Source organism: Nicotiana tabacum, chromosome 24 (genome assembly GCF_000715075.1).
Source record: "Nicotiana tabacum cultivar K326 chromosome 24, ASM71507v2, whole genome shotgun sequence".
NCBI lineage: Eukaryota > Viridiplantae > Streptophyta > Magnoliopsida > Solanales > Solanaceae > Nicotiana > Nicotiana tabacum.
The window spans coordinates 72,987,665-73,005,182 of NC_134103.1; the positions used below are offsets into that span (position 1 = coordinate 72,987,665).

Below are 17,518 nucleotides of genomic sequence, written 5' to 3' on the forward strand. Positions count from 1 at the left end.
AGAAAGATTTTTAAAATTTATTATTTAGAATAAGCTACAAATATTACTGTGACTATAAATTATCTCATTAATAATAAATGAAAAGTTTAAATTTAAATTATCTTTTAATAGAGAAAGATATCACTCCTTTTTAAACAAATTATTAAATAGAAAAATGCCTCACATAAATGGAACATAGGGGAGTACCTTTTAATTAGTATAATTTTTATTTAGATATTAAATCTTTCTAATTTTTTTTTAAAGACATTGAGACATTATGTGGAAATCATTACAACAGGAATATCAAATGCTTCTCACTAGTCTTCACGCACAAAGTCCAACTTCAATAAAAGGTCTTTAAATACAAGTGAACAAATTCATAATTCCAGAAAGCAACAACATAAACAAAAATAAATATTTCCATCACACTATGAAATAAGATTATCATTTCTAGCTAGACTGTAGATAAAGTAACCACCAGAACAATGTCCTGTTATGTCTCTCAGTCAGTTACTTTACATAATATATCGCTTTTATGAAAGCCGGTATCTCACTTTTGAAAGAAATATCGACATGTTGTATACACCTAGCTCCATTGTTGGGCTAGAGGCCGACACCTTCTCGGAAACCTTCCACCACTGACTGATGTGGATGCAGTTCTCTTGTTGCGAAAGGAAACGCAGAGACGAAGAGCGTTCTTTGCTGCATGTATAGCTTTCTTGAACAGGGAACAGTTCTTTATACTGACATGTAATGATATATATTACTCCATCTTTGCAAATAAAGTGCACTATAGAATGACCAGAAACAAACGGCAGGGTTTTGTAATTTATCAACCAGTGCTGCCCGAGAGGTCTCCAGAAAGAGCACTGCCATACGACGCCGATCCAGTGTATGAACTAGTAACTCGAGACGAACTAGCAACACGGGTTTTCTGTAATTGGCGAATCTTGAAAACATCTCTAGGAAGGGGCTGGCTTTGTACAGTCGACGATTCATCATCCTCTTGCCCTGCAACAAATTAACCAGGTCTTTGTATGTTATAAACAACACATTATATTTAGCATCAAGATGCGAAGGCATATATGGGCATGGCCACATATTGCAAACTTCAAAAACAACAGTAGGGAATAAGTAGTTTGTGGATTACATGAAGCGAATAATAGGAATTAAACAGGCCTGCATGTGAAGAGCGAAAAGTGAAAACAAACAATGATTTGGTGAAACAGTGGGGCAGTGATGAGACACATTCCCGGGCATAGCATGAGCAAAAACATAAGCATCTCATAGGAAAATGTTTACTTACTGTCCATGTCTTTCCTCTTTCCAGGCTGTCTGTCTCTCGACCTGAATTTGCTTGAATCAGAGATGTCACTCGTACATGGAGCAGGGCCTGACTGCAACGGCAGAGAGGCGGTTCCTGATTTTCCGGTTGCTAAAGGAATGTTGCTTTGCAAACATACGGATATCACAAAATCAGCATCAGGAGTAGGACCTAGCAGTTCCAGGGAAAACTCAAGTTATTAAGGAGCAACACATACTTTCCAATAGAGGAAGCAATTAGCAGCCTTATCCTCCAGGAGAGGTAATTGCTGTTTGTGGAAGTTCGATATTTAGACAGCATTTTAGGATAATTTGCAATATGGGAAATTCTGTAAAAAGCACTTTTAACAGCATGTACTCAAGTTACCGATTCTCTTGTCTTTTTTGAGGCATCTAAGAAAAGTATAGGTACAATTAGTCAATTAGATTATGTTTAAGAAAAAAAGTTAGTTCTTTTTTCACCTTTTACTGTCCTTCAATAGTTTTAGATATAATCTCCTTATTAGACAACTATAACACCAAGGTGACCTTGTGCAACTAATTTAGCTCCAGTCCGATCATTTTCATATACTATGTTGCTATTTCATTTGACTGCTGATTTTCATTTAAAGTTGAGATTAAAACACTCAAAACATTCACATAAAAAAAAAATCTTCTCTCCAGATCTATGCCCACCTGCAGCAGACTCAATTGATGACCTATTGGATCCCCCACACACAAAAGCAGACATCATATAAAGGAAGTAGAATGGAAGAAAGGAATTGAACTAAAATCACACATGGCAATTCCGACATTTAAATAAAAAGGAAGCTCCAGAGTCTTTCCATGAAAGATGCCGCGCCTTCTTCAATTGGTAGACCACTATTGGCATGCAAGTGTAAGGTAGTAATTTAATAAAAAAGAAAGCTAACAAAAGAGTAAAAGCGATTTTAATAACCTTTATAAAGCACTTGATTAAGATTTCAAAGGTTAAGTGACTGTTAGATTTGATTGAAAGGAAGAGGAAAACTTGGAACTATACCTTCAACAGCTGGCAAATTTGTCATGAACGCTGCAAATGCAGGGGGCAACGATTTCAGAATATCATTAAGAGCATTAGGTGGTCCACCACTGCTAAATGGAGTACCAGAATAAGGCAAGGTGCCTGAAGCGGATGGAACTGCAAGAGCAGCAGGACCTGGAAAACCAGAATCATCCAACAAACATAAAGAGATGCAAACTTATAGTTTATAATAAAATTTCAAATGGTTCTCGATGAAAATTGAGAAAAGGTTATTCACTATACCCTATCTGGATATAGTTTAGGCAACTGTGACCTGAAGGTGTGATTGAAATCTCAATCATGTGCAACTCTTTTAAAAATTCAAAGTCTTCGAAAAGGTTAGAAATTATCCTTTTAGCAGAAAAAGAGAATCTGTTGATGACATCAAGAAGCATAATTTATTGAATAAGAAGTCAAAACATATTGCACCATTTATTCCTAAGTTTGTTAATCACACCTTAAACTTCAGAGTCAAACAATTGTTTCACAGGACTTGAAAAAACAGTATATTTGTTTGGGAGCTTGTTAAGCAAAGAACCGCCGAATAGAATAAGAAGCTCCAAAAGTATACCTGACATTTGCCTTGGGTCATAAATTGTCATTTTTGAAGTATCTGGATACACAACCTTGGCAAGGGGATTTGTGTTGGACGAAACACCAGAAGAAATCTTATCTAAGATCAAGAGACCAGGAGTTAGATAGTCACAATTCAAAACATGAGTTTAATTCTGTATTAAATCAACCAAACAATGATACCTGCAGAACCTGCCTCAATACCAAGAGTAGGTTTGTCAGTTTTTTTGTTGATGTTCCTCGCGAGCCACTGAAAGGAGGGTAAAATTGCAAATAGGCAAAAAGTGCAAGTTAAGATAACGTTTGAAAAATGATAATAGTGCCCTTGTAACAATAACTGAATATCAGACTCTTCTGCTTGCTAGATCAAAAACTGTGTGACACACACACACACAAAAACATATGCTGACAACCTCTTGGCGTGCTAAATGATCCAAGTCATTTGAAGAGCAAGGCCACAGATCCATGAAACTGTAGCGTGATACAACATCTTGTAACGAACTCTCTAACTCTGATGTTCCATCATCACCTGTTCTGAAAAGAGCTTCTTTCCTTCTCTGCTCAACCTGCCAATACAAGCAATAGGGTGAACGCAGATGTAATAACTGTATGTAATGATATGCCTTCCAAAGAGGGATATTCTGAATATAACTTCCCTGCCGGTGTTTAGCTGAACAGATTGACTGAAACTGATCCTAAGTTCATTTCATTAGCATATTTCTTTAATGGTCAAAGAAAGTAATCAAGTAGTTAGAGTTCTTATGTTGGTGGATACCAATACTTGTTAAATGCAAAAAGGAATACGATCTAGAGGATTTGCCACCTGGACATACCAATAGTTCAAACCAAACTAGTTTAATTTGTATTTGCACTAGAAAATAATCCACAAAGTTCAAAAGAAAAACCAAGAGAATGTATTGCATCAAATTTTCTGTATGTTACATAAATTTACCTTCAACATGCTGGCAAGATCTCCATACGTTTGCTCAAATTGAGTGAATTTTTTCCAAACCTACATAAAGAATAGGTATATTATTTCAGTACGATGTCATTTAAGCAAGAGCGGTCACAAGAATGTTAGATTTTGAAAACAGAGAAGAGTGGTCGTGTACAAGATATTTAAATTAGAATTTCCAGCTTTCCCACTTTAGGAGTCCTGACACCACATGATCAAAAAGACTCCAACAAGCCTAAGAACCAGAGCTAACAGTCTCACATCAGCATAATGACACCTAGCTTATATTATTGGAGTTCTTGACTGGATATATTACACCAATAGAGGGAAGAAAATTAGTCCGGAATACAAAAATGCTGAGAAGCACTTAGCGATCTGCGTCTTAATTTTGGAGCAGTACAACCTCTACACTAACATTTGAACAGTGCTACATCAGTACATGCTATCAGGCAGATAAGACAAGGAAATCCCAGTGAAATATATGAGCTATGTACAGTAAAAACACAAAGGATACTTAGAATGTGACCTTCCACATCTTTTGAATCATTAGCAGAAAGAAATCACCAAACATACGAGAGATGAACTCAGGCTCATCCACTTAAAAGTAAGTAAAACCAACGAATCACATCAATGAGCACACATAAAGGGAAGAATTGTACAATTTCTAAACCGGCATTACTCGTCCAAAGACACTCTGAAAACAAGCAAAAACTGCAATATCGGACAATTAAGAAAATAATAGAAAAAAAACCTCAACAGATTCCTCTGGGGGGAGTGAGCTCAATGCACGTTCAAATAATGCTCTGATGTTTCTATCGTCATTCAAACGATAAAGGAAATCTGCATACCTGCAAAATTTAATTAGCTCATGGTTATTTGCGCTCAGAGCAGAACAGAAAGCAAACCTTGCTACTTGTTCCCAGGCAGAATGTCACCAATACCTGTGTTGCATGTTTTAAAACTACTCCCTCCGGTTTTTTGAAGGTCGTTTAATGTTTTGGCACACCATTAAGAAAAACGTTTGATAGCATTTTTTTAAATAAGGGCTATCACTAATTTAACCTTTACCTCTTCTCAAAATGATGGCAAAACTTTTACGACAGAAATCCTAATTTCCTGATTTCACGGGAACATCATGCAATCACTCCTCCACAATAGCATTTATTATTTAGAAGAAAAGGAGACTCACTCAAGGATGTATCCAGGCTCATGCATAAAGCGTTTCAACCCTGCTTCAAAAACATTGTGCGCCATCTGCATGAATGCACAAAAATAAATGCATATCATCTAAATGCATATACAAAAATAAATGCATATCATAGACCAATTAAATTTGAAATGAAAGAGTTAGGATTGCGTAATTTGGTTTAAAATATCAAAAATTCAACATGTACGATCCAACAGATAATGAAATTATAATACACGAATTTGTGGGCGATAGCTTTAGAATTCCAGACATATTCTCTAGATACAGAATTCCCTATCAAGTTCCATGCACCTATCCCATGCTTGGAACATTTGAAATTAAGATAGTCCTAATCACCTTTGCATCCTTGTCAAGACAAAAAGCCATCATCGCGTGAGCTACATAGACATGGTAAGTGCAATTTGGAGATTTCCGTGCATCAAGAAAGTATTTGCGAGCTGCTTCAACTCCTTCACTTCTTCTTAAAAACCTTATAAACTGCAGCATCAAGGAATAGAACAATTAAATGAACTTCAATGCTAGTCCATAAGCGAGTTGCAAATTGATACACTGTCTACTGATATGTTAGCTACTAATTGGGATGTAAGTTAATCAATTCAAGTAATAACTATGTTGTGTAAGGATTTATTAACAACTTTTTCTTAAATATGACCTAATTTCTTCAACGTAATTTTAAAATAGTCCAAAAAGAATTTCTTGCACTTAACTTTTGAACTTATTTCCAAACAAAATAATTTCTTCTGAAATATTATAAAATTTACTCGTAGAAAAATTGCTCATAATCTAAAAAAACTACTATCTTAGTCGAACATTTGAGTGATCAAACAGAAAATCGTCCTATCTAATTATCATAGAAGCTACAACGCGAATTGCTTTGTTACTCCCACGTCCCATGAACATAATCCACATATAAGGTAAACATATTATTGATCCATCACAAAGATGTTGTCACGTCCAGGGTCAGGGTCAACTGCCAAGGTATTGTTCCCTTAGGCCCAAACTCTCTGGGCCACCTCAAGGATTCTAAGCATCACGATTTGTCCCCTTGGGCTTTAACCCAAAAAGCGCTTCAATTGTATCTAGACTCGCACTCATATGGTTCCTAACTTTCCCCTCCCATTCCGATGTGGAACTTTCCATGGCAAGTTTGCTGCGAACCCCCTTTGAAGTTCAACCGCTAGTGATCGTCAGGCTGTTACACTCACCCTCATATGGCCCCTAACTTCCCCTCCTCGTTCCTATGTGGGATTTGCCTAAGGCAAGTTACAGCGCGAACCCCCTTTCGAGCTCAACCACCAGCCGTGGGCTATTACAGTTGTACTCTCCAAGTGCAACTCTCTTGTACTATTGTTTTAGCTAAACCATGCATTCCATGTTTTGAGCTCCATCTTGCCTTCTGTTTCTTCAAAGGAGCAAGGGAGAAGATGCTTTGGTTTACCCAGCCTGAAATAGCTCTGAAGAGAAATATTGTCCTTCTATTCAGTTTAGTTCAACCAAGATGGAATGACTTTTAATGTTCCTTATTTCTCAGTTTATTAAGCTTGATAAGTTCAGTAGCTCATCTAAGAGTATATACTGATTGATACATAGGAGAATTCTACTTTGCAAAATGATTGTTCGTTGAGAATTTATACGTGTTCTAGTCTTTTAACTTTTTCTACTAGAAGTAAATGGCTAGCACGAAGACTAACAACTAGAAGAGCTTCTTTTTTTTTTTTTGGGGGGGGGGGGGGGGGATAAACTAACAATTATAAGAGCTATAAAGACCAGGATTACGATCATAGATGATAACGATAATGATAGCAGAGACCAGCGAATTATCCAGATGCAGAATAGTATGGTGCCTGCTGAGCATTTAAACATTACGTACAAATCATTACTTCCCACGTTTTTGGTGTTAAAAGCATAAGAAAAGAACTCAACTTCAAGGACTTACTTTCTCAATCATGTTTATAATGAATATGATTGCATTCATCTTTATGAGAACCAAAGATAGTAAATTTTCATCTCAAAGAGAAAGAAGTAAATATGCATATGATTCTCATATGAGATTCGTGGTCTTACTTGGATATGTGACAGTGCTGAGGCATTGGATCCATCCCCCAGAAGATTTTCATATACTTTTTTAGCAGCCTGCACCAGAACGTGCAGCATAGGAAAATTGAAATACGAAAAACTGTATATTGAGGGAAAGTAAATGGATGCATATTTACCTGAATGGCTCCACGTGATTCCTCAAGTTCAGCATAACCATATCTGAGCATTTCGGAGTCTAAGCATAAGAGGCAAAGAATTATCTAAAATCAGAGGAAAATAACATCAAAAAGAAAAGACAAGTATCATCTTGTCATCAAGCATGAAAAGAAAAAAGAAAAATACCAGGAAGAGCTTTAAGAGCTCGCTGGAAAACCTTGATAGCAGAGTCTATTGAACCAGCTTTTGCATGCCATGTGGCATATTCATACCATATGTCAGGATAATGATACAAATGCATGAGGCACTGTCATAGAACATCCAGATCAGTAAATCTGGTTTGAACATAGAAATCAAACATAGGCTAATAGCAACCAAATACCCAAAACCACCTCAATAAGAAAAAACAACAAGAATATCATATGTTTCAATCAACTATACCTCAATGTTATATTTATTGGGGTTGACTGTATGAAAATCTTATGTATCCATTACGCTCTATTCAGAGGTCCATTTCATTCCAATACAAAATAATTTGACTTTTACAGCAAATTTAGGAGTTATCTAAAACTTGCAGTTCTCTGATTCGCTTATCACTGCACTGAATACAAGTCTTTAATCCGGTTAAAGGACTCCAAAAAAAACAAGTTTTTAATGAGGCTAATCACCATTCTAGAAAGAACTAAATAAAACTAATGTGATGGCATAGTTATGAAGTACAAAGTAGTCCTTAAACAAACTAAAGCAGCTCCAATGAAACTGTGCATGAATGCAGAACCAACAATTTATTAAGACTCCGCCGATATCAAGGTAATCCTTTGTCTCAGAGCTAATGATAGTTATGATTCTTTATCTTGCTTCAGCAGATCAAGGCGATTTCAAACTTGTAATTTTGCAAATAAAGTAAACGTACTCAGAGCTTTTCTACTCAATGGTGGTGATAGACCCTAGGGAACATTCGGGAGCCGATTATCTAATTCATGGATGCAAGTAAAGATACATAAGAAAACTTTTAGATTAATCCAAAGAAGAAACTCTGAACTTTTAGAAGTTTATTTAAAAAAGCACTCTAACAATTAATGTTTAGATGATTTATTTTGATAGGTAACAAATGTTTACAAGGTTGTGCAACTACCACTCCAAATCTTTACAGATCCATTTGTCAGGTGCTTATGTCACTACTAAAGATATGTGTGTACGACCGCATAGTAGCCACAAGTTTTTACAGATCCTCTTGTCAGGTGCTTATGTCATTTTAAATATATGTGTGCACGACCACATAGACACCGTGTATCAAAAAAGTTAAGAAGAAATTCACAGCTAGCCAGCTAGGAACCCTCAGGTTGCAAGTATTGAGCTTCCCGTCCAATAGGAAGAGATTTGCTGAATGAAAGTGAGGTACAGTTGCTAAGCAAAAGGTCTCTCAATTTTTTATTAAAAGCACATATCAAAAAGGCAAGTACTTTAAGATACTATATAAGTCATAGAAGAATAGAACACACACACATAAAACTCTACATTGCCATTGGCCAGATAAAAGGAAAGAATGAAAATCTAAGTAAAGAGACAACGATATTTTAACGTTTATGTCTCCTATACCTGCTCATATGTGAACACAATTCTTTTATTAGCAGAAGCACTGTCTATCCTCTGAGGGTTTGCTCTGACATGAAGACCAGAATAATTAGATGAGACTATCTTCGATTTTACTTTCAAAAGAAAAGAATCCATGATAAGAACTGACTTTTAAAAAGGAAAAGGAGAGTAACAAGGCAGCAACATGTGTGAAAAGTATAAACTCTTGCTTTTATAACAAAATATTAGAAGTATCTATACAGTTGGAAATCAGGTAGGTCTTCACGCCAAACAAGTACATTAGTTCCAGAATAGAAAGAAGTATAATAGGTGAATTCAGCAGTTGCTAATGTGAACATTCGGGAATAAGGAACTACACAAAATTTATATGGGCCTCTGTTATAACTCCAAGTTACATGGTTAAAGCATTAGCAAGTGAAGTATCAATAAGCAAAAGAAATTACAGACTTATGTCTTATGTTAGGGACTAAAAAAACAATCAGAGAGGAACTAACTAATTTCGACTAAACTAAATGTCTTTTAACTAGCCATGAGGCCAAAATCACAATCTAGCTGACCGACTGATGTTACAGGACCGTCCCTTACTTCTCAAATGCTAGAAGTCTTTTCCATGCCATCCATTGCATTTCCTCCTGCAGACACATGAAAAATGATTGCTGTAAGAAAACATGCAGAAGTATAAGTGCAACTTGAGAGACACAGAACTATCCTGTAAAACTTTTATGTCATCACTTTTAGATTACATGAGAGTCTCCACAAGAAACTAGTTGAGGTGAGTATAACACATTTCCATTAAACATCTATCTCACACACATGAAGATGTTGAACATGCCCACAAAATGGGGTGGTGAAATGTGCAATCTAATTGGCCTGATTCAACTGTAATTTAAAAGTTATCAAAGATACTTAAGGAATTGCCTTGGAAGTGCCGGAAGGTGGAATCGCTAGCATATTCCAATCAATTTCATCAATGTACTTCTTCCTTTCTCTGTATACAGCCCTCGCACTGTTATATTTTGGTTGGTATTCAGACACCAGCCCTTTTGCCTGCAATATAATCAACAGAGAATATCTCAAATACCAGTTACTACTATCAGCATACATGCCAAACATTTGTACCAGAAAGATTGCCACATTTTGAAAGAAATTAAAGAAGGTTAAAGTAATGTCATCTGAAAGTTAATATGAGCGAGTAGATGACTTCTAAAGATAACCAAGTGGAATATGCTAAACAAAAGGTAGATCTATCCTCCTACGAAGAGTTCAGGAACAAGATAAAGTGCAGAAACTTAAAGCAGTTTTCTAAATAACTTACTAGATTAACCAAATTAAGTTCCATCATAATGGGGCGGGAAGAACGAGTTGAGGGAAGTTTTTCCTAACTATATATAGTGTATCTTGCCAGAGAGAGATGACGATCCAACAAATTTGTAGGTCTCGTGAAGAGGTAGTTCGTTGGGATTTGATATTCAGGAGGAACCTACAAGATTGGGAGATGGAAGAATTTCACAGTTTGGTTGAGATTTTGTATGGGTTGGACAGACCAAACAATACACCGGATGTATGGAGATGGCGGGAGAGTAGATTCACTGTTAAATCGTACTATAAGAGGTTATTAGTGAGAGGAACGAAATTTCCCTCATTGCTCTATTTGAATCCCCAAAGCTTCGAGAAAGGTGTGTTTCTTTGTGTGGTTGGCGACAAGGGGAGTGATTTTGACAACGGAAAATCTGAGAAAGAGGAGGATCACCTATGTTAGTTGGTGCTTCATGTGCAAAATACTCGGGTGAAGATGTAGATCATCTTTTACCGCAATTGTCAAGTGGCTAATTGTTTGTGGAGGTTGGTCATTAATTTGTTTAGGGTGCAACGGGTGATGTCAGGCACAGTGAAAGAGGCGGTGCATAGTTGGACTCACATGAGGGGAAAGAGAAGTCCAAGGGTATGGAGTGTTGCCCCCTTAGCTATCATATGGGTTATTTGGAAAGAGCGAAATAGGAGGACATTTGAAGGGGTGGAACAAGATTTTGTAAACTTCCAAAGGAGCTTTTTGTCTCTAGTTTCTTTTTGGTGTACTCATGAAGTCCCTATTTGTATAGAGGATTGGACCTCCTTTGTTGAGAACCATATTATAGTATAGGTTCTCTTCTTTTGATATATGGATTATATACGGGATTTCCCCAATTGTTAATAAAATTATTTATCTTATCAAAAAAGAAAAGTTTCATCATGATGGACTTTTATTATTTTGATAAATCAATATATTTTGATCCTATTCCCATGGTAGTTGGGTTGATTGCAGCTTGATTTACTAAAAATGTTACATATGAAGCTCTTTCTCTATTTTCTCTTCTTGTCTAAGAAACAAATCACCTTCAGATGGCTTTATGAGAAAGTCTACATGGTCATTTCCTAAGATCATCTGCTATTCTTCTAGCTAAATTAGAAAATAATGTTGGAGAATGCATGACAAAGCAAGAGAAAGTACAATCCATGTGAGAATCAAGGCCTCTAGCATATCAAGTCAAGCATCAACCTCTTTAGCCTTTGAGAACCTCAAACTATGTTGTGTCATTTTTGCTTTTTTTATCACGGTGGTGCCTGGACAAACTTATGACTATTTCGCCGCGTACTAGTGGCCTCCATCAGCATAGGTATCAGGTAACTCCGTCCACCAAGGCTTAGGCAAATGGGAAAAAATCACCTAGTATTTTTGGTCTCTGCTGACTGTTGTTAGGATTAGAACTTGAGAGCTCACAATTCCCCTCCCACTTCATTCACCTCAAAACATGTTATGTTAAGTATTTGCTTGGCTACTGTATTAATTACTTCCGGTATTTTCCCCTCTTTTTTTGTTTTTATAGGTCAAAATAAAGTTGATTAGACTTTTTTTGAAATGGTAAGGTATTATAGATATCAAAAAATCAGCACTAAGAGAGTGTTGTGGTTACATCCCAGAAAATAACAAAAAAAAAAAAAAAACTCTGTGTCTATACAAAAGAGACTATGAATTCTAGTAGGGTTTCACTATCATCTATCCAATCCTATTTACACCAAAAAGATATCAACAAAATGCAGTCTGATTTGATTTTCAAGAATAAAGTTGATTAGACTTATAAGTTAAGTCCACTAATCACTTAGACAAGTATTTAAGTAAAAACCTAATATTTCAAGTCAATAAATATAAGAATTAAAAAAAAATTGAGTATACAGAACAACAAATCCTGTAATAATAACGCTTTAGGATCTTATGCTAACATACATATAGAGTAGGTAAATCGCCTAGAAAGACAAATTAAGCTGCTATAGGAATAAGAGCACTAAACTTTCAATCAAATGATTGGGAGTTCAAGTCAACCAGGACAGAAGTGGGAAAATATTGTTGCCCCTGGCGAGACGGGTTTGGGGGGTTTGGGTTTTACTAAAATAAAGAAAAAGGTACATAGCCTAGTAAGCTGATCATAAAGTGCGCTGAGAGAAAATTCTAATCAGCCCATGAGTTTGAAGATAAGTCTATCTTATTTTGACAAATAGAAAATCAATCAGCAACACTTACGGAATATATTCCAACTGGGTTCTTGTTATTTTCTTTTATCAGAAGCAAAGGATTTCAGTGCTATTAACTGACAAGCATTAAGATAGTGCTAGGCATTATGAAACAGCTATTTCAATGATTACAACGTCTCATTGTTCTGTAAGCACTAATGTACTCTTAACATTTTTTTGACATCATATACATCAGACAAGTTACACCAAAATGCTAGATTACATAAATATCTATGCTTTAGGACATGTATTGATGATGCCCTCCTTGAAACATCTCTGGGTCCTCTCCTTCCAAATAGTCGGAAAAACAACATGCTTGTATGGTCTCCAGGTCTGCTTTCTTGTTCTTCTTTCTTTTAGGTTTTTTCTTTCCCTTTTTTTTTTTTGGTATCAACCAATAACACACCTAAAATAGCATATACAAAAAAGTAATACTCATTCACAAAAGTCCAATAAATTTTTCACTAGAGTTTACACACAATTTTCACAAACACATACATGTACTTTTGTAACTGAAAATACGAGGATGTTCCTTTTTTTATCAAGTGAATATTAGTGTCTTTTCCTTCTGAAAGTAATGATAACAGTTTTCCTTTGAAAGTGGGACCCATTACATTGCTGGCCAACAATATAAAATCAACTAACAGTAGTCTGAGAACATGTGTAGAGAGGAGAGGCCTACCAAGGCTCGACTAATTGAATTTTCAAAATTCTCATAGTCCCTCCAAAGCTGTTCCACGTGATGGGTTGGGGTAACAATAGCTCTTTGGTATGCTTTCCTCACAGAGGTCATTCGTTGTGATTCTTCTTGCGTGGTTTGAGCCTACATCATCATCTAATACAGCATTAACCTTAAGGCTACATAACTAACAAAACATATTTATGCTTGTGTGTCTGTACATAATACATATATGTGCAAGGTATTGTTTATTGAGAAAGCGTGTCCCATACAGGCGAAGACCTTAAAAATGCAATGTATTCCATCCACACTGGACCAGATGCAATGTCTGCTCCTGTTAAAACATGGGTTAGGAAAATGAAGTACTTTGCAAAAACAACAGAAATATCACAATGCCATAATGCATGTGTTAGCAAGTAAAACATCATGCTATAGGAAATATGAAGTGCACGAGTAGCAAATAACTAAAAATAGAAATTACGAGTTCCAAACCCAAATCACACCTTTATTTTTGTAACGACTATCTCAAAATGCAACATCTCATACTTTAATTTCCAATGCAATGTTGAGTTAATAAACAAACATCAATTTAATCAACATGATGTCGTCTAAAGATGCTGTTATAAACTCGAAAATTGTGTTGTCATTAAGTCCAAGATATTTGAAGCTGTAGAGGGAAGGCTAATTGAGGTACAGTGTAATGACAGTAGCTTTGCTTCTCCTTCCAATTGCTACAATATCAAACTGCCATGATTTTCCTCTTGCTGATGAGAAGCAATTAAGGTCAAAAGTTCGATCTTGCTAATACCATCCTTCATTTTTTGTCAAGTCAAATGCTTAATCTAAAGGGCTTTTATTTTTTTATGGATCTGTTTGGAGACTATCGAAATGGAAAGAGAAAGAAAAAATGAAGAGGAAATATAGGGGAAAGCGAAAGAAAGTTTCTAACCATGGTTGGTAGGAGAAAAAAAGACAGAAAAGAGTCTACTCCATTTTATTGACATTTCTTATCTTTGTAAACTAAACAATGGTTTCATTCAAATTGATGAAATATATCAAGGTCAGTCCAATTCTAAAAGCAAATTTCATACTACCAGTCTAACTATTGGCAAGGAATAAGAGGAGGGTAAAGGGAAAGCATGTACACAGTATATAGCATAATAGATTGGATAAGGATGCAAAATTAGCATCAGTTTGGTCTCTTCATTCTTCGAATATTTCTTAAAGATAACGTACCAACATAGTTAAGCATGAAATCAAAAGCCTTTCTTGTCTCTTCTTGACCCTCATTCCCCCTCTTGTCATTGACTTTCCGGATAAAGCGGATGTAACAGCGCCTGAATAATCACCAAGAAAACTCTTGAGCTGATGCATGACAAAGAAAATTCAACAAAAGAATAATGATCTTGTCATGGTAAATAAATAACAGGATCTTCAGCTTAAAATGTGAAGCATCAGACAGCCAAACCACATAAATATGCATACATTTCGACACTGTAGTCCATGCTTTTCTTTGCAAGGAGAAAAGGTAAAACCACCAGTCACTATAGGTTGGAATAACTTTTAGAACTTCAGCAATAAAAGACCAGAACTGCTTTTAAACCTCCAAAGCAGTTTCCCACGCCATCAATATCGTTCATGTTACTTTAGTCCTTACTAATTGACACGAAAGTGCAAAGGGTTGAACAGCCACGGAAACTCCCAGGTTTCCAACCCCATTCCACACCAAAATGTGAGAGCAAGAAAAGATTCACTAACGAGAAGAAACATGGAAAAGAGAAACTCCAAGAAAATAAAATATCATCGGAATAAACATACCAAAGAGGAATCTGTAGACAGTTCAAGAGGCAGCGACTAAATATTTGCTTTGTTGCATCATCATTATTTACCGTCATGTGTGCCTCGACATATTGCTTCCAGTATTTTGCCTAGATAAAAGTAAAGATAACATCAGCAACGGATGGCGTCTTCAAGCACCAAAAAAATTCTTCCTAATCATACATTTGGCATTGTATATCTTCTTTTCCTAGCACTTAGGAGGAAATCAACTTCACGTGAATATGCAAATCTGAGAACTTAAAGCTTGGCATTTCTTTTTTGTTGGATCAGGTAAAGTAAAGTTTTATTTCATCAGAAGGCATCAGCCAGTGCAAACAGCCGTGCAGTTACAAAAAAGCAAAAACTCAGTTCATTGACAAGCACATGTAATGATACTGAGAAAGTCAATTAGTCTAGATTCTTCATTAAAGCATGAGCAAATTAGATATATTATGTTTGACGCTTATTGGAAATAGATATATTAGTCCGAGACGGAGATAGAATGAGGTCCCTTTGAGGACATCAGATAAATTGGAACGATACATAGAAGATTAGTGTTGCCCTTCGGCAAGGACATGCACAAAAATGGTCAACAAAATTTCCTTCTCGGGCAGAGATAGAGAACGAGAAGAACCGCTACACAAAGGAAACATTTGGACCTCGTCCAAGTTTTCGAGCATTCTAACACCATTGCACTACCTAAATAAAGTTTGGCACATCCAGCTCCTAGAGTAGTACACTCTTTTCACTCCCAAATCAAAATAGGTGAGTGACTTAACTCACATGCTTTATGTTGAACAGAATATTCTAAATTACCATAATGTTTCCTATTCCTAATGTATGTGATCTGTACCGGTGTAGTTCTTAATGTTCATTTGGTATCCCCCTCTTAAGCATTCCTTATCCAATGGTCATTGACCTAGCAGGCTGAGAGGGTAAATTTAGCCAATTAAGAAGAACCTAACAGACATTCTACATATCTTGTTATGGTTCTAAGTTAATCCAAATATACATATCTTGTTATGGCTCTAAGTTAATCCAAATACTGTCAATGAATTTTGTCAAAGAATTGTCCACATTTCACCAATGGTTGAGGTTGGATGCACAAAGATGGAATAAATCCAGCCTTCAATATGCTACAGCAAGATAAATGAAACATTCATGTAGAATGAAGAAAAGATTTCACTTGAAAACATGTAAGCTTTGGTCTAGTAGTAAGAACCCAGTGCATGATGTGTGGGTTAGGCGTGCGTCATGGGTTCAAACAAGTGAAGTGGCTGTTTTTCCAGCTGACGAGTCTCAGTAAATGCTAGCAAATGAATGAGCACGGCCACGACGAACAAGCAAAGCGGGGTTATTTAACTTTGTTTTTTCTTTTCCTTTCAATCAGTAATTGCGTCGAGATCAAATATTGATTAGCTTCTGTTTTCTACATTAGCAGACTAACTAGCAACTGCACTCCACCCCACACCAAGATAAATTAATATTCTTTTCCTGATAAAGTAAAAGGATTACTAATAATGTTGAAAATAATATAAACAGAATTAAGAGATGGTGAGGATACTGGCAACAAAAGCTTTCTTGTTCAACTATAAATCGAGCAAGCGGGCAGTACTTAATATAGGACTCACCGCAGTGGGAAACGTGGACAGAAGTTGCTCATATATCGGCACTGCTTCTGAAATTGGCAAGCGCTATATACAAAGAATACACCAAAGTGTAATGTAATAAGAATGCATACAATAAATCCCTCCCCTAAACCTAATTAAATATGTTAATTAAACAGTTACCAGTGCCTCGTTAGCAAGAATTTCTGCAGCTTCAACATTATACTTTTCCGTCATAGTTTTTTACCTACTGTTTCATCCTCCAATAAAAATCTAACCTTTGGTAAGAATCTGCAAATAAAACAAATTTTCATATCTAAACAACACCGTTCATCTTGGCATTACAATAAAAATTCAGCCTTTGGTAAATTTGATAATTACCCAGTTCAATCTTGACACAACCCTAGAATCTGCAAATTAAACAAAAAATAACATATAAATAACATTAATTCATAGAGGTATAACGATGCTTCAAGGTCTACTAAAGAATAGAAATTCAAGAGAGTAATTATCTAGTAAAAAAGAAGCAGAAATTGATTCTTAACAGCAATGTCGATGTGACAAAAACTCGTCGAGCCTACGCCGGAGTTTAGCCGTTCGCAGGTTTCAGTTAGGGAATTTGGCAGCATACCAATATTAGCAACGCTGCAACGATAGGTTTCGAGTTTAGTTGCTGCTCTCCTCTGTTTTCCTTTTGTTTGCCGAATTAGTATAAGCTCCGATGAGGACAAATTTAGTAAATCAACCTCCTTTTAGTAATTTTTTTCATTAAATATATAAAAGGCGGAATGGCTTCGTGCCACTTAAATTTGTTGGGCATTTAGGATCGCTTGGCCATGAGTTTTGCCAAAATAAATTTAAAATTTATTAACATATTTGCTTATATTTTGGCAAAATTTCAAATCCAAAATTCAAACTCCCAAAATCACCTAAATTGCTGATTTTGGGCCAAAACATGACCGTTACATTTTTAAATTTTTTTAAATATTACCCCAAACTT

At 36.0% G+C, this 17,518-nt stretch overlaps 1 protein-coding gene across 9 annotated transcripts; it reads right to left on the minus strand.

Annotated features, from left to right (window-relative positions):
* Positions 1-280: 280 nt before the first annotated feature.
* Positions 281-17,281, minus strand: LOC107798403 (cleavage stimulation factor subunit 77). 9 transcript variants are annotated; one of them, XM_075247081.1, is made up of 24 exons: positions 17,150-17,281; positions 16,900-16,928; positions 16,702-16,809; positions 16,543-16,605; positions 14,912-15,021; positions 14,330-14,430; positions 13,366-13,427; positions 13,097-13,237; positions 9,787-9,915; positions 9,454-9,500; positions 8,872-8,935; positions 7,459-7,579; positions 7,293-7,351; positions 7,144-7,212; positions 5,416-5,556; positions 5,062-5,126; positions 4,624-4,720; positions 3,870-3,929; positions 3,331-3,483; positions 3,101-3,167; positions 2,916-3,017; positions 2,324-2,479; positions 1,286-1,474; positions 281-990 (listed from the first exon to the last, which is right to left on the minus strand). In XM_075247081.1, exons 3-24 carry the CDS (start codon positions 16,753-16,755, stop codon positions 812-814), a joined length of 2,229 nt encoding a protein of 742 aa, XP_075103182.1. In that variant the 5' UTR covers positions 16,756-16,809; positions 16,900-16,928; positions 17,150-17,281; the 3' UTR covers positions 281-811. The 9 variants fall into 9 exon arrangements, with proteins under 9 accessions (XP_075103182.1, XP_075103185.1, XP_075103190.1 ...); XM_075247084.1 differs by having other exon boundaries at positions 13,366-13,421; positions 17,064-17,241; XM_075247089.1 differs by having other exon boundaries at positions 13,376-13,421; positions 17,064-17,203.
* Between the last annotated feature and the right edge of the window lie 237 nt (positions 17,282-17,518).

Bases quoted from the DNA above. Each gene is read 5' to 3' on its own strand.
- LOC107798403 (XM_075247081.1), bottom strand. From the start codon at position 16,755: ATGACGGAAAAGTATAATGTTGAAGCTGCAGAAATTCTTGCTAACGAG. The intron at 5,557-7,143 runs GTAAGACCACGA...TTGATGCTGCAG, and splicing joins CAGCACTGTCACATATCCAA to TTTATAAGGTTTTTAAGAAG. The intron at 3,484-3,869 runs GTAAATTTATGT...TTGTATTGGCAG, and splicing joins ATCTTGCCAGCATGTTGAAG to GTTGAGCAGAGAAGGAAAGA.